General features: G+C 44.8%; 3 protein-coding genes across 6 annotated transcripts in view; all 3 read left to right on the top strand.

Annotated features, from left to right (window-relative positions):
- Positions 1-123: 123 nt before the first annotated feature.
- On the top strand, positions 124-24,104 carry HOXD10 (homeobox D10; the record flags this gene model as incomplete). Of its 4 annotated transcripts, none has more annotated exons than XM_083470091.1 (3): positions 124-296; positions 19,748-20,535; positions 22,090-24,104. In XM_083470091.1, 3 exons carry the CDS (start codon positions 280-282, stop codon positions 22,365-22,367), a joined length of 1,083 nt encoding a protein of 360 aa, XP_083326217.1. In that variant the 3' UTR covers positions 22,368-24,104. The 4 variants fall into 4 exon arrangements, with proteins under 4 accessions (XP_083326217.1, XP_083326218.1, XP_083326215.1 ...); XM_083470092.1 differs by lacking the exon at positions 124-296 and adding an exon at positions 4,698-4,701; XM_083470089.1 differs by lacking the exon at positions 124-296 and adding an exon at positions 10,325-10,428 and having other exon boundaries at positions 22,090-23,821.
- Positions 4,276-25,332, top strand: part of HOXD9 (homeobox D9) — a 28,149-nt gene continuing 7,092 nt past the window's right edge. Inside the window, exon 1 of the mRNA XM_083469621.1 lies at positions 4,276-4,449. Within this exon, the coding sequence (XP_083325747.1) occupies positions 4,380-4,449 (70 nt within the window). The 5' untranslated portion in view covers positions 4,276-4,379. The remainder of the gene's footprint in view (positions 4,450-25,332) is intronic.
- Positions 7,638-14,496, top strand: HOXD11 (homeobox D11). Its single transcript, XM_083470386.1, has 2 exons — positions 7,638-8,797; positions 9,909-14,496. Exons 1-2 carry the CDS (start codon positions 8,041-8,043, stop codon positions 10,142-10,144), a joined length of 993 nt encoding a protein of 330 aa, XP_083326512.1. The 5' UTR covers positions 7,638-8,040; the 3' UTR covers positions 10,145-14,496.

The following is a 25,332-nucleotide window of genomic DNA, read 5'->3' as shown; positions in this document are numbered from 1 at the left end:
CATATGCGCACACATGTATTTATTGCGACAAAGGCACGTGACCTCGCAGTCAAGGCTTGGCTGTCATCTTCCTCGGTTACTTCGCCAGGCGTTCCGGCGTTTTGGCCTCGTTGCCTGAGCCCCCTCCGTGGTCTCTGGATTGCTTGAACAACCCCTCCCCCCACTTCTGGAGCCCTGATTGTTAGATAAAAGTGTGTGTGGTGGGGGAGAGAGCAGACAGAGAGAGATGGGAGGTGTTTGGGAGCAGAAGATGGAAAGATCTTCGTGTTTCTCCCAGGAATGGAAGGAAGATGGAGGTGACAAAACCGCGGCTGTTGTCTGCTTGCCCTGAAGCAAAAATCTGTGTGAATTAAAAATGCTCGAGGGGTGTTAGGCTGTTAGGCTCCCTGGATCGTTAGTATTTCTCATGCAGATTTTGGTGGGGAGCAGTGAAGATGTTACCGGGGTCTTATTTTGCGCGTGGCGGTGGGGCCTGCGCCGCAGTGGGGAGGGCGGAGGAAGCCGCCTTTCCTAGAGGATCCCGTTCAGGGTTCTTTGTCCCTTGACAGCGAGGAGTGGCTTCACGACTATTCTTGCCTTATTGCTTCGGTTTCCAGACTCAGGCATTGTCGCTTGGTCTCACCCCACGATTGCTGCGCTGGAACGGAAGGCGCCTCCGCCACAAGCAAACGGAGTGCAAACTTGTGCACGCGCGTGTGTGTGCTAATAACCAACGTCCACGCGCCTCTCGTTGCAGTCGCTTCCAGAGGGGCCGCCCTGCTAGTCTGTCGCGGGGAGGAGGGGAAACAGAGTGACACCTTGAAAACGGCCATCTGCTCTGTGTGCTTTAGCTGAGATTCCTGCGTTGCCGCGGGTTGGGCTAGATGACCGTCGGGGTCCCTTCCGCTCTTCAGTTCTATTCTTTGACCACCTTTTCTTAAGGCAGTCCACATTCTTAACCGTTCGCCACATACAACACCAAATGGGATCCTGAGTCCCAGGAGATTTCACCACCATCGTTATGTAGGACATTGGGCAAAGTAGACCGCACTTCACAGAAACTTCTGTCTTGCCAAATAGTCTGGATTGTCGTCTTGACGGTGCCACAGGTCTCTTTGTTCTCCGTGTGCCTCCCGCACCTTTGGCACCCAGTCTCCTTCTTTCTTTCTTTCTTTCTTTCTTTCTTTCTTTCTTTCTTTCTTTCTTTCTTTCTTTCTTTCTTTCTTTCTTTCTTCCTGGCCTAAGTCTGAACACAACTTAGGCCCGCGCCTCCAAAGGCTTATCCAAACATCTTCGCTTCCTTTCCCTACCGTCCACCCTCCGACACTCTGTCTGCCATTTGCGGTTTGTTTCTGTTTTGTTCTGCCTCCCCCCCGCCCCAAACTGCCCCTCTCGCCGGCTGCCCTTGGCTCAGCGCTCTGTCTCGGCTGCTTGCAGCCTTCCTTCCTCTTTAGCTTGACTTTGGCCTTGTCCAAAGGCTGCGCGCAAAATAAAGGGAGGGAAGACACAAAGGAATCAAGGATGCGACTCATTCCGAATATCCTCTGCTCCATCTCGGCCGCCTGTTTCCAGCCCCTGCTTTCACAAACACTCACACCACACATCACAAAACAAAACAAAACTCCTCGCCAAGCCAGCAAGTTTTTAAGCACAACTGGCCAGGGATCTACCTTGGGAGCTGTTTTTCCTTTACACCGTGATTCAATAGGCACACAAGGAAACTAATGAAGCTTATTTGAGTGGAGGTTGTGGTATAATTTCATGTTCATCTGATAACTGTGTGTAATAATAGTTTTCTAAGAGCGAGAGAGTAGTTCACAATTCAGACGCCTCGAATGCGGAAAGAAATATATTTTCCCACAAAGGATAAAATGAAATTTGTTTTCCCTGATCTTCAAATTAAACCCTTGATCAGTGATTTGTTTTGATCCTTCACGTTTCCAGATCTCTCCAGAGCTAAAAGCCGGGCATTCATTCATTCACACCCACCCCGCAAATGAGGAATTAAAACGAAGTTCATGTTTATTATCTACATTTTTAGTATTAACTAAATGTATGAACTTTACCTCCTTCAGATGTTTCCCAGCCAGGCATGGTTTTGAGCGGAGATGTTATTTAACTGTAGATGGCCGTAGCAGTTTATCAGATGTGTTAAACAATTTCCATTTTGCAAGGGGGGGAAATGCTGTATTTACAGTGCATTGTTGTCTTAAAAATGATTATCTACAATTCCCCCCTTTTTTTGAGAAGTCTAAGGCGATAAGCATGGTTAAGAAGGAATCGATATTTTTAAATATCTGAATACTGCTATAGAGAAAAAGCTAACTGATAACGTTTATATATATATGGTTATGGAATGACTGGGAGTTAATGATTCTTTTTCAATTATATGGTCGACTCCTTTCCATCTCTATTCCCAATTTTTTCCCGTTAGACAACGGAGGCCACAACAGAGCTGATTAGGTAATCAAGATCTTGTTTTGTTTTCTAAGTCGCTAAATAAATGTTTATAAAATACAGACTGAATTAACGAAAATCAATCCTACGAATACAACCGACTTCCTTCTATGTTGAGATTATTTTTGCTAGCATCTACAGGCGATTTACCTCGCAAATAGCACATCTGACCCAAAAGCGAAGGGCATCCTTTAATGGTCCTCTTTTTTATTATAATTATTATTTTACTCTCTCTTTCACTAACTCCTTGCAAACACCAGGCTCAACGGTTGTGCAAGATCGCACCATTAGCGGCGGAAATATATAGAAATGGCGATGCGTTCTTTATTAAGCTCATTTGGTTTCCAGTTGTGGATGATTATGGCCATGCAATTAGTCTGTGAGAAGTGAAATAAAATGAGTGAGAGAAAGAAGCAAGTATCAGTATACGCACATTATATGTAGTGTGTCCATGTATTTTTTAATTAAGCCACCGAAATAAATATTCCTGGTATTTACGTGTTCAAAAAAACAACAACTGTTGGTTCCGAGGCGTACAAGCACTCAAGACACACAATGGTCGGTAAACTGCTCCAAAAATGCATATCACTGGAGAAGCGCATTGCGACAGATACTATTCGCTCGGTGTCATGGCCGCTCTAGGTAGGTCGACATCATATATGCCTGTATATGTGACTGTAGCTAGGGAAAAGATCATAGGGACGGGGTAGGTTGGGGCTATCTTGGAGGTATCTATATATATAGAGAGAGAGACAGGGTACTAGACATTAAATTCGGAACAGTTATAGCTGCTGTGGATAAAAACCTGAAAATGGCGATAACCACACATGAGTTAGCTTTGTATCTGCGCATCCTCACATGCCGATCAACTGCAATTTACACGCTGTCGGATTCCATAGGCAAATTGCCCATGGTGGATTCCGAATGGGGTTTGCACCCGGTTCCGATCCTAAGCACGTTTTCTGGGAAGCAAGTCCTCTTACAGCAGGAATCAATGCTCATGGAGGCGTGTGAGCTCCCGTTGGCATCAGGACGGCTTCCTCGGAGGTAAATGTGCGTAGGATTGCAGCATTACTTGGCCTAGAGCTTAATCTTGCATTTATTTATTTAAATGCTTTGTGAGGGGCATCTCAGTTAAAGCTCCATCCTTGACTGGAAGGATAGAGGACTGCTGTTCTCTTTCTGTTTATAGTACACAGAAAGAAATGGTGCTGCTGTAAATGACCCGCATTCAGCGTTGGGGTGTGTATGTACGTGTGTGTGTGTGTGTGGCGGTGTGGTGTGTATGTAGTGTGATGCGATTTGGAGGGTGGGGTGTGCAGAAAATAAGGTTCTCTCTCTCTCTCTCCCTCCCTCCCTCCCCTTCACACACACACACACACACACACACACATCCCAAACATGATTGTATGGCTTCATTAGCGACACACATATCCACATACATCTTCCTCCTGGAGTCAATCCCCAAATCCGCATCTTGTTGGCGTCGCGGGGACGAGTCCTTCGCTCTGATAGGCTAAGCCGGGGGTGCTTTTTGCAATGCCTGGGAGTTTGATAAGGCAAAAGGAACGTCCCTCTGATTGTTTTAAATGGCTCTGGGCGCTTTTGTGTTTCCTAAAAGAGCATAAATAATTAAAGTTTGGCAGGGAGGAAAAGCTTTCTTGCAGAACTGTAGTGGCCATAAATGAAATGACTCAGAATCGCTTCTCCAGTCAGTTTTTACGAGAGCTGCCAGACAGTGTCTGTTCACGTTCTCCAGATACTAGGGGCGCCATAACAAAGTTAAGGTCAAGTTAGTGTCTTATCTTGGGTGGCACAAATATACAGCACCTTCTCTCCGGGCGGACCAGGCATATTTTGCTTCTCTCTCTTCCGCCCCCACCCCCCTCGCTCCGACACCGTTATGCCAGCCGTCCTAATTTTTCGCGGAGGCTTCTTTGGAGATGTCACTCGCAGTGGAAAACCGGCTAGTTCCAGGAGGCAACGACGACAGACCTTGCAAGACGCCGAACGGTAAAGCCACCCTTCTGTGCTATGTTGCGCGTTACAGGCGGGCGCGGCGGGGTTGGGGTGTTGGTTTGCGAGTTCCCGGGTTTGAAATGCTACCGCGCCGGATAGAACAAGGGCGACCCATTTTGAAGACGCGCCTGTGGAAGAGTCCCAGATTTCTCTTCGCGTCTTAATCAGGGTAGGAATCCTTGAGCGACTCAAGGACACCAGATTCTTCTCTTTTGCTGTGGTTTGTTTAATAGGCATTTCCAGACTGTAAGTGGTCTTTTGCAAGAATCGCGGAGGGCGTCTTTTTCTCTCCCCACCCCTCGTTTCCTTTTCCTTATTAACAAACGACCACCGTGTCCTTGAACTTGGAATGGTGGAAACTAGTTGCCTCCTATCCAGATATGTAGCTGATTCCAGGGTTTTTGAAAAGGAGAGGTGAGGTGGGGGTGGGGGTCGACAGGATGCTGGTTATTAGCTTTATGTTGATTTCCTGTGGTGTGGTTACTGGAGGGTGCGTAGATGGGTGGGGGCGAATAAGGGGGGGGGGATCGTCTGCTTTTGGAATCGAATCGTCTGCTTTTTCCGCATGATCCTGAGGCGCTTGGTCTGGAGGATATATTGGAGACAACCGCGCAAGCGAGAAAGCCTTTGCCTCGCTCCATTGCGATAGGAGACGCAGGGGCCATTTTAGCTGCGCAGTCAACATTTGGGAGGGGAGGGGAGCCCATTCATTGCAGCAAAACCTAAAAGCAAGCGTGAGCATTCGAAAGAAAGGAGGTGGAACTGTGTCTGGCTAAATGGACATTGGGTGGCGCGGCTGGTTTATGCCCGGATCTGTTGCGCAGGTTTGGTGTGAGCTTGTGGTGGGGATTCGTGGATGGGCGTCATACAAGCAAGGCAACCATGGTTAAATGGTGGACACTCGAAGGAGATCTGGATAGCATTTGGGCATATGATCTTCCCCTTCCTTCTACTTCCCCACCCCTTTTGTTTTCTATTTTTCAATTAGGAACGAGGTTCATATATGGGGAAGCTGGGACTTGGCTTGGTTAGGCTTTAGAGATGAAGGTATTTCTCCTACCTTCTCAGCTTCCTTCCTAGAACTAAGTGCAAAAGAGGGCTTAGGACTTGTGAGTCACTGCGGATGTCAGTCAGGAGGCACCCTTGTCCAAGATACTTGGTCATTTTGGCATTTTTCGAGGACATCAAACGAATATATGTCGTTATATATCCATATAAGCCTCTCATTAATGTAAAACAATATAACAAAGTATATAATAATAATATCTCGTATTCTCTTCCTGTTTGGGAGGTGTATTTGTGTGTGTGTTACACACAAATCTTCACACACACACACACACACACACACACACACACTGCTCCAATCCTACACCTATTTAGCCAGCTCGAAAGCCCACACTGAACTAAGGCTTTTAAACCCGTCTGACTACGATTAGCCTCGTTGTTTTAATTCGCCTTCGTGCTTCTAAAGGATTGAATGTATAGGACGTTACAAGGTTGAGACCGGAATGCGTGTTTTTTTTTAAATAATAATTTAAAAAAATCACCCCCCTTCAGAAAGTCATATTAGATGGCCTTGAAATCCAATTTCTTTCGTGGTTTTTTGGTTTCTTTTTCGTGCTCCTGGCTACGGTTCATAAGAGAAAATAAATTCCATCTCATTTTACTATCAGTATCTTGGATAATAATCTTAGATGTCCTCTTTATCTTGTTTTATTAATAGCCCTCAGAAGTTGGGGAGTGGGAAAGGACGGGAAATAGACACGGATTTCCAGCTTGTTGTCTTTAGTAAAGCGAGGGTGTTCTGGTACTGTTTCGACCAGGAGGAGAAACAAAGTTGTGGGGTTAAACTTGACATTGTACTACAGCCAAAGGAAAGAACCGGGAGGAAAGAACCGGTCTTCTGTTATTACCTGTTGTCAGAAGAAATGTGCCTCTTCTTCCGTGGGGATTCTCGGTGTGTATCTGATTTAATGTGTCCTCGCTCATTTCATGCGCCTTGAATGTGTAGAAGGAGAAGGAAAGGGAGAAGGGCGAGGGAGCGATTCCAACCGCACAACCGCGAGGTGAAGGTGCTTTGTGCGGTTCTGTGTTTCGGAATTTAATTCTCAAATACTGTGTCTTTCCCCCGTCCCTTCCCCCTTCAAGTGACATTGAAGCTGCGGTGTGTTTCTGCGTGGATCTGAGTGTTGCTTTTCAGAAGGAAGCGGCTGTGCTGGGGCAGTTGCCCCACCCTAAGATGTCTGATGCAGCCGAGGGTTCTGTCAGTCCAACAGGCGCTCGGAAACGAGGCTCACACTTCGATGAAACGCGGGTGGCGGTGGAAGTGGATTCCTATATATAAGACTCTGCATCGATTAGACAGATAGACCTAGTCCCCATTCCATATTACCTCCCTCCCTCCCTCTCTCGCTCTTTCTTTCTTTCTGTCCGGTACAAAATGATATCGTGAAGTAGGGAAGGGAAGCAAGCAACAGAATTTCGAGTTGGAAAAACTGCGTTATATTAAATGAAACAGGGGAAACGTCCTGGTTTTGCTACAGGACACCCTGGCTGGCTAGCTAGCTATCAAGCATTTGTGTGTGTGTGTGTGTGTGTGTGTATGTGTGTGTGTGTGTGTGTGAGAGAGAGAGAGAGAGAGAGAGAGAGAGAGAGAGAAGCAACAAGCTACACGCTTTTTTCTAATAAGGAGAAAGGATGCTCCAATCAGGGTAAATATTGGCGGTTGCTTTGCAAAGTCTGGAAAGCGAGAGATATTCTCCCTAAACACCTTCTTGGCCCTTAAGCCTTTCCTGACTGCATTTCCGGTGACTGTCTGTTCTTGTTCTTTTTATAGAAATACAAACTATTCCTGTTTGTGTCTCAAACCAGGACATGGTGTCGTAGGCTTTGTGTGCCTGACTCTTTTCCAGTTCTGTGGAGGATTATGCTAGGATATATAGGTCTGGGCTGTGCATGTGAGATGTATGCGCGCAGGAATCTGGGCAAAGGATGGCATTCCCAGGTGATTTGCTGCCCTACCTATAGCTTATCGAGACTCCTGGTTGGGGAAGGGAGGTGAAACGGGGGGGGGAGGAGGAGGAGGAGGAGGAGGGGAAGGGGAGTGTGTGTGTGTGTGTGTGTGTGTGTGTGGAGTTTGGGGAGGTGGGGGGGAGAGAGAGAAAGAGCTGGAAAAGGTCCTATTTGTCCAAACCTGTGCCTGTTTTGCGCGTGAGAGAGAGAGAGAGCGCGCGCGCGTGTGTGTGAGCGAGAGATCTGGGAAGCTCTCGGAAGAAGGGCATTCTTGGAGAGAAGGAACCTCTGGCGAAGGCAGGCGGGCGAAAAGGGGAGCCGTTCCTAGATATAAGGACATTTCTACCATCGCCTGCCGTCACGTGACATAATTACCACTCGAATCAATCAAGATGAATTGCACGTCAGCACACGGTGGGATTTTTCCCCCCTTGGTGGTGGCTGCTCCTGCCCAAAGCCTCGCGCGCAGATAGATGGGGCTCCTCCGGCTCCCACGCGCTGGCTCGGCTGCTGCTGCTGCCGCTGCCTGCTCGCCCTCTCCCAGAGGCAGCAGCAGCTGGAGGAGGAGAAGACATGAGTGACTTTGACGACTGCGGCAGCCACGGGGCATCCAGCATGTACCTCCCCGGGTGCGCCGCCGCCTATTACGTCTCCTCCTCGGATTTCTCCGGCAAGCCCCCGTTCCTGTCCCAGTCGCCCTCCTGTCAAATGACTTTCCCTTACGCCTCCAACCTGCCTCCCCATGTGCAACCGGTGCGCGAAGCGGCGGCGGCGTTCAGGGACTACGCGGGAGGCGGCGGAGGTGGCGGCGGCGCAGGCGGCGCAGGCGGCGGCGGCAAGTGGCCCTATCGAGGCGGCAGCTACGCTCCCAGCAGCTACTACGAGGAGGTGATGCACGGCAGGGACTTTCTGCAGCCGGCCACCCGCAGGACAGACGTACTCTTCAAGGCAGATCCCGTGTGCGGAGCCCACCACCACCACCACGGGGCGGCCGCCGCCGCCGCTTCCGCAGCTGCTGCGGCCGCCGCCGCCGCCGCCAACTTCTACAGCGCAGTGGGCAGGAACGGGATCCTCCCGCAGGGCTTCGACCAGTTTTACGAGGCGGCGCATGGCGGAGGCGGCGGAGGCGGAGGAGGCACCCCCTACCCGGAGCCAGAGGGCGACAAGGGCGACCTCAAGCTCGCCAGCAACACTTGTGGCAAAGCTTCCCCGCTGCCCGGCCAGGAAAAGAAAGTGACAAGCGAGGGCAGCGCCGAGTCGCCGTCGGGGGAGGCCAGACCGGACAAGAGCAGCAGCAGCAGCAGCAGCAGCAGCAACAGCAGCACTTCAGGTAAGGAGAGGCGCCCAGTCCGCGGAGCCACACGACCAGCCCCGCTTTCCCGAGCTGTTGATTATTTATTTATTTGCTAAGTTGGGGAGGCGGGGAGCGAGAGGAAAGCCAAAAATTGAGAGGGGTGGGTGGAGGGAGGATGGGTGAGTAGGTGGGTGGGAGAGAGAGAGGGAGGGAGGGAGCACGAGGCCACCACTTTGTCAAGCCCGAGGTCTTTTTTATGTGAGATTTTATAAGCATCCGAAGGGCTTTTATATATCCTATAAGGTTTCCCTCACCGTTGTAAAGCGTGTTTACGATAGGAAACCCATTGAGGGTAACTTATAGATGTTCTTGGAGGAGGATGTTAATTGTGACGAAACTGTTGATTGGGAGGCTGAGAGCTCCCAAAGTTTTGGGGAGGGGTGTTCAGACATATACTGGTATGTGATATATATATATATATATATATATATATATATATATATATAGTGTATATATGTATGTGTGTGTGTGTGTGTGTGTGTGTGTGTGTGTGTGTGTGTGTGTATAAATTCAGTGGGGATCCTGTCTGGGCAGGACTTGGGACTGACATTTGAGAGAGGCAGGATTCTTTTCGGCAAACCATTCTACTGTGGAAGGGGAGGGGGAAAAACCAGGGTCCCAACCGAACGGGTAGAGGTGTACTTTGCAAAGTCAGTTTCAAACAATTCCACTTATGCCCTTCTCTCAGTCCTGTAAATGGAGTTGGGTAGTATAAGCTTGGGATTAAGTCGATTATTATTATTATTATTATTATTATTATTATTATTATTATTATTATTATTTCCATCTTTTCTTCTTCCACCCACACCTTCCAAAAACCACTTTGACAAAGTTGACTAGCGTGAGGCAGAAAACTCCCTCGATGGTTCAGTGGTCGGTTTCTCAGGGAGTAAGGGAATAGTTACAGTAAGTCCTTAGGAAGTGTAGCTCTGCTTGAAAGTGTTCTGAGTGGGACAACATATGTCAGCTTCTTAATTTCTTCGTTCCTAATTTCCCCCTTCTGTCTCCCACCCCGCTTCCCTCATTATTATTATTATCATCATCATTATTGGGTTGTGTTTTTTTTCTTCTTTTCCTGAATGTCCAGCACTTCCCCAGCGATCCCGGAAAAAAAGATGTCCTTACACGAAATACCAGATAAGAGAACTGGAACGGGAGTTTTTCTTCAACGTGTACATAAACAAAGAGAAAAGACTCCAGCTGTCTAGGATGCTAAACCTCACGGATCGACAAGTCAAAATATGGTTCCAAAATCGACGGATGAAAGAAAAGAAACTGAACAGAGATCGACTGCAGTATTTCACGGGGAACCCCTTGTTTTGAGAGGACTAAGCGGGGAGGAGAAGGAGAGGCGAAGAAGACCTCCCTCCCTGGTGCAACCTGCCACCTGGGTGCAAAAAAATAATAATAATTTTCAAAATAATAATAATCAAGAGGTTTACACGACATCCACCCTGCGGACAAGTTCCCTTTATTGTTATTTTTATTGTTTTTATTTCACCCATGCTCAACAGATCTGGTTCTTCCAAACAGCCCTTGTGTCCACGAGAGGTCTTGGGGCGCTTGGCGGAGAGGAATCCTCTAAAGGGGGACCAGAAACCGAGAGGGTAAATCCAATAGTCCATTCTAACCTTGTTGTGTGTCGTTGGAGTTTTGGGTTTGGGGGTTGTCGTTTTGTCTGGATTTCCACTCCCTTTCCATCCTCTCTCTTTTTCTTTGGTGAAACTACCCACCGTGTTGCTTTAATTCCCTCCCCACCCACTTCTGTTTAGTTCCTGGCGGAGGCCGCTACTAGACCTCGAATGTAGATGGTAGTTAAGAAAGAAGCGCGTTATGGAACAGCCGTGTTGGGCCCGCTTTCTGTTGGGTCTGAGATAGGAGAGAGTGACTCCTCTCAACTTCCTCCTTTCGTTGTCGTTGTCGAAAAGGTGGCCCTGTGAATTCGGTAGCTACCTTTACGCACGCCAGTATAGAGAGAGATATCTGGCTTCCATTGCCTTTTTTGGGGGGGGGGTTGTTTTTAAAAAGAAGCAGCACGGGACACTGTCTTGCTCATGTGAACAAATGGTTCCTAGTAAGGTTGAAGTTGCCTTTTCCGCGTGCGTTATGAGCAGTGCCATCTCTGAAGGTCCATAGTCGGCTCCCTGCTGGTGTCAAGTGAAATCGACTAATAGCTGAGAGTGTGGTCCGACCCACCGTTATGTGCTCCCCTCCTGCCCCTACATTTCAAAGGGAAAAAAACCTGCTCGTTCTCTCTTTCTCCGCTATAATGAGAATAATTTTTTAAAAAAACCCAAAAAACAGGAGCAACGTCCCCTGCGGGCTTACCCAGGTTTTGTTATTTTAAGGGGAAAACTCAACATGTCAGCCTGGGGGGAAAATATGTATGTAAATCTATGCCATTTAAATAAGTGGGAGTTAAAAGGTGTTGCTTTTAAAACTCTGTCTGGAACATATCCTGTATTTTTAAAATGCGCTATATTGTAAAGCACATCCTGATCCGACTTATAGTGGATAACAGATCCACTGTAGTACAAAGTTCTAATGAACGTTGGGGAGGCGAAGCGAACTAGCATAGCGACTTAGAGTTCCAGTCGAAACGAAACTTCCCACTCCAAAACTTGAACTTAATTAAGGATGGGTGACTGGTACTGGAATAAGGAGGACAAATCTTTTAAAAGGTGCCTCCTGATATTCCACCCTATATTCACACACACACACAAAGGAACGGGAGAAATAATCTAATTAGCCACCAAGCTGCCCATTCTTCATTATCATTATCATTATTATTCTTATAATTATTACTATTTTTCCGAGAAGGGTTTGGTGGAGGTCCTCGCCTCTACTTTTATATTGCGCGACCTAGCTAGGCTGTTTACAAAACCTTGAACTGTCTAGACAACACCATAAAAGCTCGGGGTCTAAACAGCTTAATTGGGTTATATTGTACACCTTCTGGTGGCAGAAAAAGAGATTTCCGCAACGAGCAATAAAGGAGACGAGTGAGAAAAGAATTTGGCTTAAAAAAAGAAGGAGAGCAGGGCGGGGGAGGGAGAAGCGGTGGGTCCATTTTGCATCAATTAAAGGCCAAACTGGACGGATAAAATGAGAGCGAAACATATAAAACAAACGTTAAGCGTCGAGGCTTCAGGTAGGCATGGCCAAAAATTAAAACTTGAAACTCTTAAGCAAGGAAAACAGTAAGTGTCTGCCTTTGAACTTCCAAAATGTCAAGGTCATCACCTTTAACCTTTCTGAATAATTAGGAGCCTTAAAGGTTCCTCTCTTATTTTCAACCACCACCCACTCTCTCTGTGTGCCTCTTTCCCCCATTTCTTACTTCCTCCCCCCGCTCTCTGGCTTTTCTCTCTCTCGCACACCCACCCACCCACCCACCCACCCACCACACACACGCGCGCGCGCGCACACACACACACACAAACACACTTCTTACTGCATAGCTATCCACACCCGCGAATCCACCACGTAGGTCTTTGGAGCGCTTCGACTTCCACCAGGAAATAGTTCATTTCATCAGTTCTTACCAGGGGCATTTGCAGAATTCTCCAGACCAACTCCATTGCAGTTTCTCCAGACTAACAGCTTATTTGCTGTGAAACCTCTTCTAATTCCTCCTGAAACCATATTTAGAATTCTGTCCCTAGCCACCCTCCCGCCCTGCAAGGCATAAGCCGCCATTTCTTCTCAAATTTTTCTTTTACTGTTTGGTAGTGATATACATAGAGAAATCAGGTCAATACAATTTTTGTTTTTTAAAAAAATCCCAATAGATAAATAAATAAAGTCAAAAGCAACAATTGCAAATCAGTGCCACTAAAATAAATGAGAATTCGTTCATGGAATTCAATGTGACGCAGATTATCCGAAAAAGAACTGACTTGTGATTTGGAGCCCATAGGAAGTCCAAATAATTCAACTTATAGTCTCAAGGCGCATGAAAAAAATATCCTCTTAACGTTATAGGAAAATATTGTGTGCTTTCCTGATGCCTTAAACTGTTTTATTAAAAAGGGGGTGACTTTCCTTATCATTTACTCTTCAGTCAGGAATGTACCAAAACGGCGAATCAATTCAAATTCACCAACAACAGTTGTCCTAAGACAACTCCGTTGGGTTTTTTCTTCGAAAAAAGCTTTAATATATAGGAATAGAAATATAAAAGCTTTTTTTTCGAAGAAAAAAACCAACAGAATCATGTCTCAGAAATGCAAGAAGAAAGCATGCAGTGTTTTTTTCAGATAAAAAAATTCCCTGCATGCCGGACTGCTAAATTCCACAAGAGGGCGCGCTAATATTCCAGAATGTCTAATTGTCCTGATGTTCAAGTGTACTTCCACCCCCGTCCCCAATCACCCTGCTACTAATAAAATATCTAATATATAAGCAACGATAAGTTTTCAGGGCTTGGGAAATGAGAAAATAGAGCATAAACAGGATTTATTAAACAAGTAACTCATGGCCATGACACGAACAAGACGTATTTCATTTAAAAAAATTATTTTGGGTCATAATCTTTTACAATATGATGCATAAGAATTTTTTTAAAACTAGTAATTTTTTAGGACGGGGTAGTTTATCTCCTGGATTTCCTCAACAGAACGAAATTCTAATTGTTTCTCTTTCAGCGCAATCATAGCGCCCCAAGAATACCAATGTGATCAAAGCCAGTTTATATTTAGGTCGAGATTTTTTCATTAGAAGACCAACGCAGGCAGATAGTTCAATGTTAAAAAGAATGTGTACTTTTAATCAGTGGGAAAATGGGCTGCTGAGTATTCATTTTTTTTGGGGGGGTGCCTTTTCTCTAGAGATAGCTTTATTTACCAGAGAAGAGTCGGGCATTTTGCGTATGGTGGATATCATTTCGTCACCTTGACCCGATATTGTGAAACTAATTTTCATTCTCCACAGAAAGGATACAAACGGAAAGAGAATTATGTATTTCAAGGACCCCTAAAATGTTTAAAATAGAAACGGAACCCCTTCCACAAAAAGGGCATCTGATTTGGGAGATCTTAGTTGTCTCCGAAAACGCACTTTTAGGTAAAAACACCAAAGATCAGAGTTGGTTTCCTCCGCCTTTCTCCTTCTGCATAATATGGATTCGAAATTTGGCATTGTGTAATCCAATAAACTAGACACATTCAAAGTCATCCCTACCAAATGAATGTTGGGCGCATTGTTTTCCAGTGGATTTTTAAAATATTTTTTTTAATATAAAAAGGAGTTCATTGTTACGCCAGTTACCTAGAATAGCCTTTCCGCCTGAAATAAACGGAAGTGTTCTGAAGTAAAATGAAATGTTTTTGTTTTTTTAAAAAACACACCATTATGTTGAAACACAAATGAAATTGATATTTACCATTTAAGATCCATAACAAACGGGATGGTGTAAGATGAATCTATTTTGGGAAAGAATAATGTAGAAAAGGTTAATGTTTGGTGTGGGGCTTTCGCCCGACTGTTAAATTAACGCACGCCTTGTCAGACACCGCATGAAGACTAAACTACACGGTTAGAATTCTCCCTCACCCCTCCCCTCCCCTCCCATTTATATTAAGACCTTGTTTTGAAAATTAAAAAAATGTAACATTGTGGTTGGGGCTATATGCGTATTATATATACTCTGCTCATTAAATTAGTTGGATATTTAAAATCTCGCCTTTGTTCTTTCTGGAACCTTCACGCACGTGTGATGGACCTGGGGAGGTGTGGGGATGGGAGTTCATTTTGGTTATGATTTTCAGCAATTTCCCAAAGCCTTTTTGATCTGAGAGTGTTAAGATGGCGCAGAAAACGTTGGCAATTTAAAAATACAAAAGTCTCTCTGTCTACCTATCTATTTATCTGTCTGTCTGTCTGTCTGTCTGTCTATCTATCTATCTATTTATCTATCTGTCTGTCTGTCAGTCTGTCTGTTTGTCTGTTTGTCTGTCTGTCTATGTATCTATCCCTCCATCCAAGGTTGCCAAATCTGCTAAAGCTTATGCCGCATTGATACTTCCATGTTTTAAATAACTGTAACTCAAGACTACGGCCAATGCTATTGTATACAGTACTAAGTCTCTCCGGAGCTTCTAATTAATTGAGAGAGTAGAGGATGTATGCTGTAAAGACATTAACCTGGCCAGACCCTTCTAGTAAAGGCTGCGAGCGTCTGAAATTGAACTCGTGCTTTTGTGTACAAAAGGCTTATGATAAACAATGGACAAAACGTGAATCCTCTTCAGGGGAGATTCGTTTATGACGTGTATCAGTTGGTACATCTATAGATATCTATAGACCTAGATACCTATATTGCTATAGAGATGCATATAATATCTGCAGAGCAAAAAATAAGGGAGGGCGTGGTGTTGACTTTTCCCTCATATCTCATGTAGTATGGTTAATATTAGTTAATTATGTTCTGTGCATTACCAAGAGCGATGGTCTCAGCACACATCTCCCTCGGCTTTTTAATCCAAATATTTGGGACGTTGTCTCTGCTCCGCATAACAACGTGAGGCTCAGAAAGCAGAATCATTTAATTGCTGTGTTATGATGGGACGAAAAGCCACGATATTGTATGGCACTAATTTCCTTTCTTAATTAAAAGGAATACCTTTCAGCGCCTCTGCTCTGCAGTGGTGTGGAATGAAATAAACTGAATCAATGTGTAAACGCCTCCAGATTAAATAATACTTAGATGAAAGGAGGAAGGGAACATTTAGATAGGCTTCCAGGGAGCCCGTCTGAATGCCAATCTTTTGAACAATATTTGTCAGTCCAGTTCAGAGCCCACAGCTGCAAAATATCTGCCCCCCACTTTTGGGTAGGCTCCTTCCCCTCCCCCATCCCTTTAATAATGAGAAGAGAATAAAACAAATTGCAGTTAGAAGAGGAAAAGGTAGGAGGAATATCTTTGAATACGTCCCTACATACATTCCAAAACAAAGCCCCAAAAGGGCATCAAACGGCCAGGCACAAAATGTCGAATAAATCTGAAGGATTAAAATTAAAGTTTAAAGTATCGACTTTTCCTCTCGGGTTTTATTTTCTATTATTTATTAAGACAGAAAAGGGGGATGTCAACATATATTTTACTGCAAATAGTAATCGAGTTATAAATGGAGCTTTTTTCGGGGGGTTTCACCCCCTTTGAAGAAAAAATATGGGACAGTAAAAGAGGAAAACCTTTGCATTAATGTAGATTGTATATCTCATTTATGGCACAATATTGATTTATTTATTAATGTTAATTACTACAATTCCATCTTAATATGATTTAAAACTGAAGTGGCGTTAAACACACAAGGTCTGAGTAACCCATTTCCCAATGAGATGTTTATTCAACCTTTAGATGTGTCACACAAATTTTAAGGTTTTCGGTTTTCAGTGCCATTCCCCACCCCACCCCACACACTTTAATATATTTGCCCAAGCCTGCTCAAATTCTGTCCCCACCCTTACTCTTTTTTATTAAAAGTAGTAATTGGTGATGATCAATGGATTGCTTCAGAACTGGAGAGCCTTAACCGTACACATGGTTTATCTAACAAAATAATTGGAGGTCATTAGATGGCGGCATTAGTATCTTGCGCCTCAAATCTAGCGAAATGTCCTAACTCTAAAGGGAAGACTCGGAGTCAGTTCATTAAACAACACACACCCCTGAGATGGAAAACATGGGGGGAAGTCTGGCTTGCTTTAATGTTACAACTGGGCAACATATAGCCAAAATAAAATAAAATAAAGAGGATGTGGCCATTGGGAGATTTCTAGGGCACTTCTTAAAGTGTAAATAAGAATTACGGAAGGCCGTTTGAAGGGGAATTGTGGTTATTATTATTATTTTTTAAAAAAACTGATTAGATTTCACAGTCAAGTCTTAAAATGCAGACCAGAAAATAGTATTGGGTTGCTTTAAACTCGGTGGGTTGTCTGGCGTCTTGTTTTGAGGGGAGAGGGAAAGGGGGGGGGGAGGAAGGGAAATTGCTGGAAAGCACATAAAAAGCCGGCCCCCAAAGAGGGAGCATCGTGACCTCCACTTTTGTTTGTTCCCCAGCTCAGACAAAATCTTAGCAATGGCTCTGATAATGATCTCAAATTGGAGAAAAGGAGGGGGGGAAAACAAAAATCCTCTCTCCTACACTGGGACCACCACCACTTCCTTGCGGTGCTGTGTCCCTTATTTCTAAGCCCCTGTCCAGGACAAGGGCATGGCTTATGGACCCGCAATTTAAAGGGGTCCATGAAGAAAGAGAGAAAATGTTTATCTGGGGTGGTGATGGTGGAATGTAGCTTATTTTACGAAGGTAAGCTGGAGATTCTCCGACAAACACAGAAGCCATAGAGAGAGAGAGCGAGACAGAGGGAGAGAAGAGAGGCGGCTGGAGCCGTAAAACCCACCGGCTCTTAACCTGACAATGATGTTGTATTTGAACAGCTGCGAAAAGCTTTTTCAAAAAGGGTCTGTCTCATTGCCACAGCGAGATTTCAAACTGGGGTGAGGGGGTTGTTTTCGGCAAATGGATAGGGGAGGAAGAAGAAGAAGAAGAGGGGGGAAAGTGAAGCAAGTCCCCCAAAGTGCCAAAGACATAAGGGTGAAAAAACCAGGACGGAAAATTAAGCTTCTTGCAGTCATTGGAGAGGCCGTGGGTGCCATTTCAAAGGGTCTGTTTTGGTTTCCCCGAGGTTCTTATTTCAAAGGAGAGAAGGAAGGTTTGCTGATAGGGATGAGCTCAAGGCCTGGGATAAATAGATGGACTCAAGGCAACATTTAACCTCAAGTAGATGGTTCCTGTGTGGCGTGCGGCGTATGACATTTTATGAATAAAAGAGACACCTTCGGAGTAAAAACACACTGCCAAACAAGCGGGGAGGAGAGGGAAAATATGAATGTTTTTAAAGTCCCGAAGGTGAGAGGGGGAGAGAACAGTCCTTAATTTCAAGGATATGTGTCCCCTTGTGTTTCAAGAAAAGGGAGTGATGCGGGTATAAATATAAGGAAAAGAAAGCATGAACATCGAAGTGGGGAAATCTATTTTGAAAGAAGCGTCCAAATTTCTCCATAGGTAGAGTTGCCCACGATTCCTGTGGTCAAGAACTAGGGAGGGGTGGACTCAGGTGTTTATTATCGCCCTTTTTAATAGATATGAAGTTGGGTAATGAAATAATGTAAGAAGCCAGCCGATTCCGTTGTGGGGTGCGGACTACCGCGTTGTGAGTGCATATGTGGAGGGTTTTTTTGTGTGAAGTTCAGCAACATCGTCTACGAAAACTTTACCTTTTCTCTGGTGCCATTTTCGTGGGCAAAGAGAATTTCTTCACATATGTACTATGAGAAAGGACCCTCATCTTATTTATAAATTATTTTATTTTAGGAATCTGCTGGAGCTATAAAACCAAACTTATGACCAAAATTTTTTTTCTAGCTTTTAATATTTGACGATTTGTATTAAAACAAAAATTGACCTTCTTGGTTAGCAGCGAAGAGGAAAAATCAATAGTATAATTTTCAATAATTCATAACACGAACACCATTATGCTAAATCTTAACTATTAATCTTATCCTTTACAAAGTCTCGATTGATTTGTTAATAAAATATCTTCCCGTGTGTGGCAACAGAGGGTATAACTCTTGAAAAAGCTTCAGAAGCAAGAAAATTACCAAGTGGCTCAAGAATGTAGATGAGAATTTTATTGATCGCTCTGATTCTTCTTAATCTGTATTAATAAATTCCACAACCTTTTGTACCTTGCACTTGTCAGGAACCAATGCTTTTACAAAATCCATAAAAGGTAACATTATTTCCACCGCTACCACCACCCCTTTGTATCTTCCCCAAATTATGACACGTTGGGAGATCGCCTACACCTCAGACATAGTCAGCTGTCCACCCTCAAAAAACAAACAACACACACAACTTTTTTGGGACCTTTATTATATGTTGTGGCTTTTGTTTTAGAAAGTGTTTGATTATGAAGTGAAAGGAGGAAGTAGTGGAGAAGAGAAGGATGTGTTGTCCAGGGCTGAGACTTAGGGACGTCTCTTCTGAGGACGTCAGTTGCCGCCAATTCATGTAACTTGAAGGAGATGTTGGGCAGCCATGAGGACTGGAGATGGGCGAAACCACTTTTATCAATATTATCATCACCATTACTATTCACAGGTGGGGAGAATGAGAAGAAGACCCACATATTTCGCCTTGTAGGGATTGCATGCGTCTCCCCTTCCCACTCCCTCCATCTCTCTGTGTGTCTGCGCGCGCCTCTGCGTCCATCTCCCACCCCCCCTTGCCTCTGTTTAAGCCAGCCAGGGATTTTCCTGAAGTACCTGTCTCATATATATGTATATATATATTGATATTGGAGCAAAGGGGCATGGCTCAGGATCAGCCTGAATTCGGACAGTAACTCCTTTGTGGTGTTAAAAAACACACACAAAACACAAAACAAAACAACAACAACCCAGCAGCAACAACGATAGAGTTGCGAGATTGGGGGGGGTATGGGGGGGTCAGATCAGTTCAACGCATTTCCTTGTTTTAAATCAGCGCAGTGCGCCAGGGCTGCCTTTGCAAAAGGACCAAAAAAAAAAAAAAAAAGGCAGGGAAAAAGGTTGCTACTAATATTGCTGCCGCCGCTGGAGCTCCCTGGCTCGGAGGAGCGCGCGCACTTTCTCCTCGACGTTCTAGATGTCGCTGTTGACCACCTTTGCGCCGCAGCCCGGAGTGTCCCGCGGAGCACGTGACCGGCGGGGAGGTAGCGGCTCAAGGCCATTTTCAAATCTCATTGGCTTAGCTGTCATGTGGTTGTGCAGAGGCATCCACAATTACACAGGGAATGTTTTCGTAGAGATGTCAGCCTACAAAGGACACAATCTCTCTTCTTCAAATTCCTCCCCAAAATGTCCTTTCCCAACAGCTCTCCTGCCGCCAACACTTTCCTAGTCGATTCCTTGATCAGTGCCTGCAGGAGCGATAGTTTCTATTCCAACAGCGCCAGTATGTACATGCCACCTAGCACAGACATTGGGACTTATGGGATGCAAACCTGTGGACTTCTACCGTCTCTGGCCAAGAGAGAAGTCAACCATCAAAATATGGGTATGAATGTACACCCTTATATACCTCAAGTAGACAACTGGACTGATCCGAACAGGTCCTGCCGAATAGAGCAACCTGTTACTCAGCAGGTCCCCACCTGCTCCTTCACGACAAATATTAAGGAAGAAACCAATTGCTGCATGTATTCTGATAAGCGCTCCAAGCTGGTGTCTTCGTCCGACGTCCCTTCCTACCAGAGGCTGGTCTCTGAGTCGTGCTCCATTGAAAACCCCGAGGTCCCCGTCCCAGGATATTTCAGGCTGAGCCAGACCTACGCCACTGGGAAAACCCAAGAGTACCATAACAGCCCCGAAACGAGTTCAACTGTCATGTTGCAGTTAAACCCTCGCGGCGCTTCCAAGCCGCAGATAGCTTCGCAACTTCCGATGGAGAAGAAAATGAATGAAAACCCCAACAGCGGCAGCGCCGCCGCCGCCGCCGCCGCCACCAACACCACCAGCAGCACCAGCAGCCACCATTCAGACAACTCTGCCAAAGTCTCTCAAGTGGAAAGTCCCGAGTCTAAGTCCACGCTGCAAGACGACAGGAGCTGCCTGGCCGAAGCCTCCGTTTCCAGCCCAGAAACCCAAGAGAAGGAAAGCAAAGGTCGGTATGATCGCAGAAGTTGGCGGCTGTGGGGGGCAGATACCCGAACGTGGTGGCAGACTAACTTGGGCACGCCAGTCTCGTAAACCACAGGAGCATTTAATGCTTTAAGCTCAGCCATAACTGCTCAGCAGACAGGGTCCCCCGTCACCTCTTTCTGCTGCTGCAGGTTGTTTTTGCAATTGGAAAAACAAAAAGGAAATAGAAGTGCATGGATGCCTTAGGACCTGGCCACGATGTTGGTGACACCCATCGTTTTATGCCTTTTGAATCCCAGAGATTCAGCCAGGAAAAGGGTGTTTTCGTTTCTCTCTTGCCAAGGCTTCTGCTCCAGCAGCTCCTTCAGATTAGAGGTTCTTAAATTACACCCACTGTTACTCTCCCCCCCCCCCCCGGTCAAATTGGGATCAAATATTTCCTGTGGATCTTCTCTGTGAAGAGCACAGTCGATTGCTAAGCTTGGTAATAAAAAAGTTGTGGGGTTATTGTTTTTCTTTCGACGAGATAAAATAAAACAGGGAGGTGCCGCAGAGCCCATATAAAGTATGAGGAGACTAAGGCAAGGCCCTTTCTTCGAAGGAAGTCTAAATTTGGGATAAGGTACTATAGATAAGACAAGTTTGGGTCTCCTAATTTCACTAGGCTTTGAAGGTTGTTATGAAATAATGGAAGGAACTGCATTGTTTATTTCAAGATGGGGGAGGACCGCAGGGGCTTCGTTTGGAGAGTGGAGAATATGGTGGAAGAGCGGGGCGGGGGGCCCTCAGAAACCATGCCTTTAGTAAAAATTAACTTGTCAATCTCTACTGTGCATTTGTTACTCGTAGTAAGTGCAGAACAATACAGACCATGTTTATTAAGCCCAGGTCTGGCATTTGCATCTAATAAGAGATGGGGAATTAAAAGTGAAAACGATAAATACAGTTGATTTTTAGGTATTCGCCCCCCTCCATATTGGTGTTAGTTGGGGACTAAAAAGGCCACTTCCCTCCCCCCCTCCCCGCCTTGGGTGTTTGCTTAATTTCATGAGTGATGCAGATTAATCTCTTTCAACATGATTGGGGATAGTACTGTTTTTAACTGAGGCATTTCCCAAACAAGTGGCTTTATAAGGCGGGGGTTGGTTTGCACAGTTCACATCCACTAAAATGCGAACCACTGGGAAGATGACAGTATTCATATTGCTCCCAATGTCCCAGGCTATTTTGAAATATGTGGATTAGCAGGGAGAATGCCTAGAGATAATGTTTGGGAAAGCTGCAGAAATAACCCAGAGAGTGGAAAATAGTGTTGCTGCTGGCATTGTTTAACTCGAATGTGGACACCATTTTTTGTATCATTATCATTATATTAAAAAAAACAACCCGCCCTGCCCCAATGTACACACCTCCGTTAGCAATGTTTAATACCCACAAGCCACCATATCTGCCAGACACAATGGATGTAGTAGGTTCATGGCCAAGGGTACTCTATAACAGACTGAGGTGTTTCTTTTTTCTTTTCCTTTCTTATTTTCCCTTCCTTCCTTCTTTCCTTCTCCTTTGATGTTGCTAGAGGAAATCAAGTCTGATACTCCAACCAGCAATTGGTTAACTGCAAAGAGTGGCAGAAAGAAGAGGTGTCCCTATACTAAACATCAAACACTGGAATTAGAGAAAGAGTTCTTGTTCAATATGTATCTCACTCGAGAGCGCCGCCTAGAGATCAGTAAGAGCGTAAACCTCACTGACAGGCAGGTCAAGATATGGTTTCAAAACCGCAGAATGAAGCTCAAGAAGATGAGCAGAGAAAACCGGATCCGAGAACTGACCGCCAATCTGACCTTCTCATAAACCGGTTCAACTGGGGGCTTGAAAGGATTGAGACCTGGGCTCAGTTACCACCAGTTGGTATATATAAATATATATATATATAATAAATATATATATGTAGGAAAGACTTTGGGGGGAACAGAGACAGAGGGGGGGGGGACAAAAGTAGACCCCCTTCATTTTCCATTTTTTTAATTTCTGATAGAATGTGACCTTTTGTCATTCTTTTTAGTGCTGCAAGTGTTTATGTATGTTCCTACGACGAGTATATATATGTATATATATATGTATGTATATATATGTATGTATATATATATATATATATATATAGCCTAGCAAGTGTAATTTATTATTATTTTTCTCATCGTAATGCAGGGTAAACACTGATTCAATATGATCATTTGGTCTTAACTTATTGGAGCTGTTGGACATCCAGATAATGTGACTTTTTCCATGTTTTTTTTTAAACTCACCACGTGGTATTTATGGGGGGGGGCGGCTGTTACACGGGCCATGCCATTTTGAGTAGATGACAATACTTTTAATAATTATTTAAAAGAAAGAAAAATAAGCATTTTTTTTCTTCCTTGAGAGGTGGGGGGGGGAGGCAAAGCGAGTGAGAGTGCGAGAGCGAGAGTGAGAGGAAAAGGAATTTTAAAAAGCACATTTTAAGATGTAACACTCCCCTTTCTCCCGTGTGCGTCAAACTTGTCCTTCGTGCGTGCAATGGAATCCTTCATTCTTCCTCAACTGTAGACATTTTTTTCTCTCTCTTCCCCTTGTGGTGCATACGTGGAATAGTAGTGGTATAACAAGCAATATGTCTTCTTCTTCTTTTTCCTACGCCTTCTTCTTTGTGCATGTCCTATTCGCATGTATAATGCAATAAACTCTGTAAAGTTCACGAGGCTCCTTTGGTTGGTCTTTCCAAATCCAAATCCAAACCGAACCGAACCAGAAAACGCTACCATTTCGCAGCCTCTCCTTGCCATTCCCTTGCGCTCAAAGACTCTCCCTCCCGCGCACCCCGCCATCACCCCACACCCCCAACCCAAACCCTCCTACTAGTGTGGGAGCTCGTAGATTTTTTTAAGGGGGGTAGATTTGTCTGTGTCAGTCAGTCCTAATAATACCTTTAGCAATTGCTAGGGTCGCGAGGAAATGGCCTAGGGCGTCGGGAACAGACAGTCTTGACAAGGGAGCGCCAAAACGCTAGTGAAATGTTATGACCGAAAGTGGACACCTTTATCCCGTTCAATCATAAACGGTAAGTTGACTTTTAGGAAGGAAAACGGAAGCCGTAACGAGCCTTCGCCCAGAGCCCCGATTGCCAGCCTAAATGTGCTCTTATTGCAAATCCTTACTGCAGTTTGTATATATCGTTACAAATACAGCGTGATAAATAAATGCAGTTGTTTTATTCCATTTCACATCCCTTGCTTTTCATGCACCCTAGACACTTATTATTATTATTATTATTATTATTATTATTATTATTATTATTATTATTATTATTAGATTCCTACTTGCAGTGTTGTAAAAAAAAATAAAGGAAGCCATATTGCCTAGTCTCTGTCTACAGGGCCTTTCCCCGCTTCGTCTCCAAACGCTCACACGTTTTGGTTTCCTGACAATCCTGGGTTATTTTGCTTTGTGCCTGTGTTTGTTTTCTGTAGTTCCTTCGTTGTAGCCCACATCAGGATAATGAAGTTCACGACTCTCCGCAACGCCCTCCCCGGACATCGCTGCGAAATCTTGCTCACAGCCACTTTATCTTGGGGAAGGGGTTAGGAAGGCGGGGTGGGGGTCGGGTGAGGTGGGGTGGGGAGATCCGAAGCAGAAAGTCCCTTAAAAGGAGTTTGCAAATGAACATGACTCCAGGCTGAAGTCCAAATACTTGGGAATGCTTTCACCTTCAAGAAAGAAAGAAGGAAAGAAAGAAGGAAAGAAAGAAAGAAAGAAAGAAAGAGGGGGGGGAGAGAGAGCTTGAGAAACTGCCGGCTCAGCTTCTGGAGAAATGGGCTCGTAACTAACAACAAATGCCCCTCCTTGACTTCCAAATCAGGAAATTGCCTCTAACATGTTGGAAATATTTGCTAACCTAATGACACCCAGACAGTTCGTGAAAGAACGAGTGACATCACATCTCTCCAACCCCACCCCAGTGTTTTGGTTAATTATCTGATAAAGTTATTCTTATATAGATGGATGCTTTTTTGGGGGGTACTGATTTATCAATAGTAAACTGTGTGTATCTAAATTCAAAGGGCGTACAAAAGATGTCATGTATGCACGCGCGCGCACAAAACCTGTGTATGTATTTGTATATAGTCGTGTACACAGATGATAGGTATACTCTCTCTGTGTTTGCTAACACCAGGTCGTTGGGTATTTGTGAGATGTTATGCAGAGCTCTGGGTTTGTGTTTGTGTTTTGTAATATCCATAACTTCAGTATAAAAGCGTCTCTCCCCCACTGAGACACCTAGAGATATTTGGTGGGTTTTTTCCCTTTCCTTTTTCCTCGCTCTCAATAAACACTCCGTGATGTTGCCGTGAGAAAATGGCACTTACGGCTATGATTCAAACTCGTTTTCCTCTGAAAGTAAATTCAGCTGGAATCGAGGGCAATGGCTTCCGCATACTTAGGTTGTTTTGAACTGGTATGTGAGGATGAACATTGAGTGTATGTAGACACACAGAGAAAGAGAGAGGCAAGGAAGTGGGCGTGAGTTCCATCACACATAAAGAAAACAGTAAGTTACAATAAATAAAACCCAAAGAGACCAAACAGTGAGAGAGATGGGTTCCTACAAATCTGGTTCCAGCGTCCAGATATGTAACGCAGTCCTGTCGGCTTCTCTCGATGCGTTTCTTGTCTTCCTTTGTTTTGTTCCAAGCAAAGATTTGGATTTGAAGTAGCCCTGCACGTTCTCTCCTCAGTCAATCATATTAGGCTTTCTCGGAATCAAACAGAAGAAGAAGGA

This window comes from Podarcis liolepis, assembly GCF_965112155.1.
Source record: "Podarcis liolepis genome assembly, chromosome: 1".
NCBI classification, from domain to species: domain Eukaryota; kingdom Metazoa; phylum Chordata; class Lepidosauria; order Squamata; family Lacertidae; genus Podarcis; species Podarcis liolepis.
Note: the sequence above shows the minus strand (reverse complement) of the source record. Positions and strands in the feature narration are given on the sequence as shown.

Excerpts from the sequence above, each read along its gene's own strand:
- HOXD11 (XM_083470386.1), top strand. The coding sequence starts at position 8,041 with ATGAGTGACTTTGACGACTGCGGCAGCCACGGGGCATCCAGCATGTAC. Across the intron at positions 8,798-9,908 it reads CAGCAACAGCAGCACTTCAG|CACTTCCCCAGCGATCCCGG; the intron begins GTAAGGAGAGGC and ends CTGAATGTCCAG.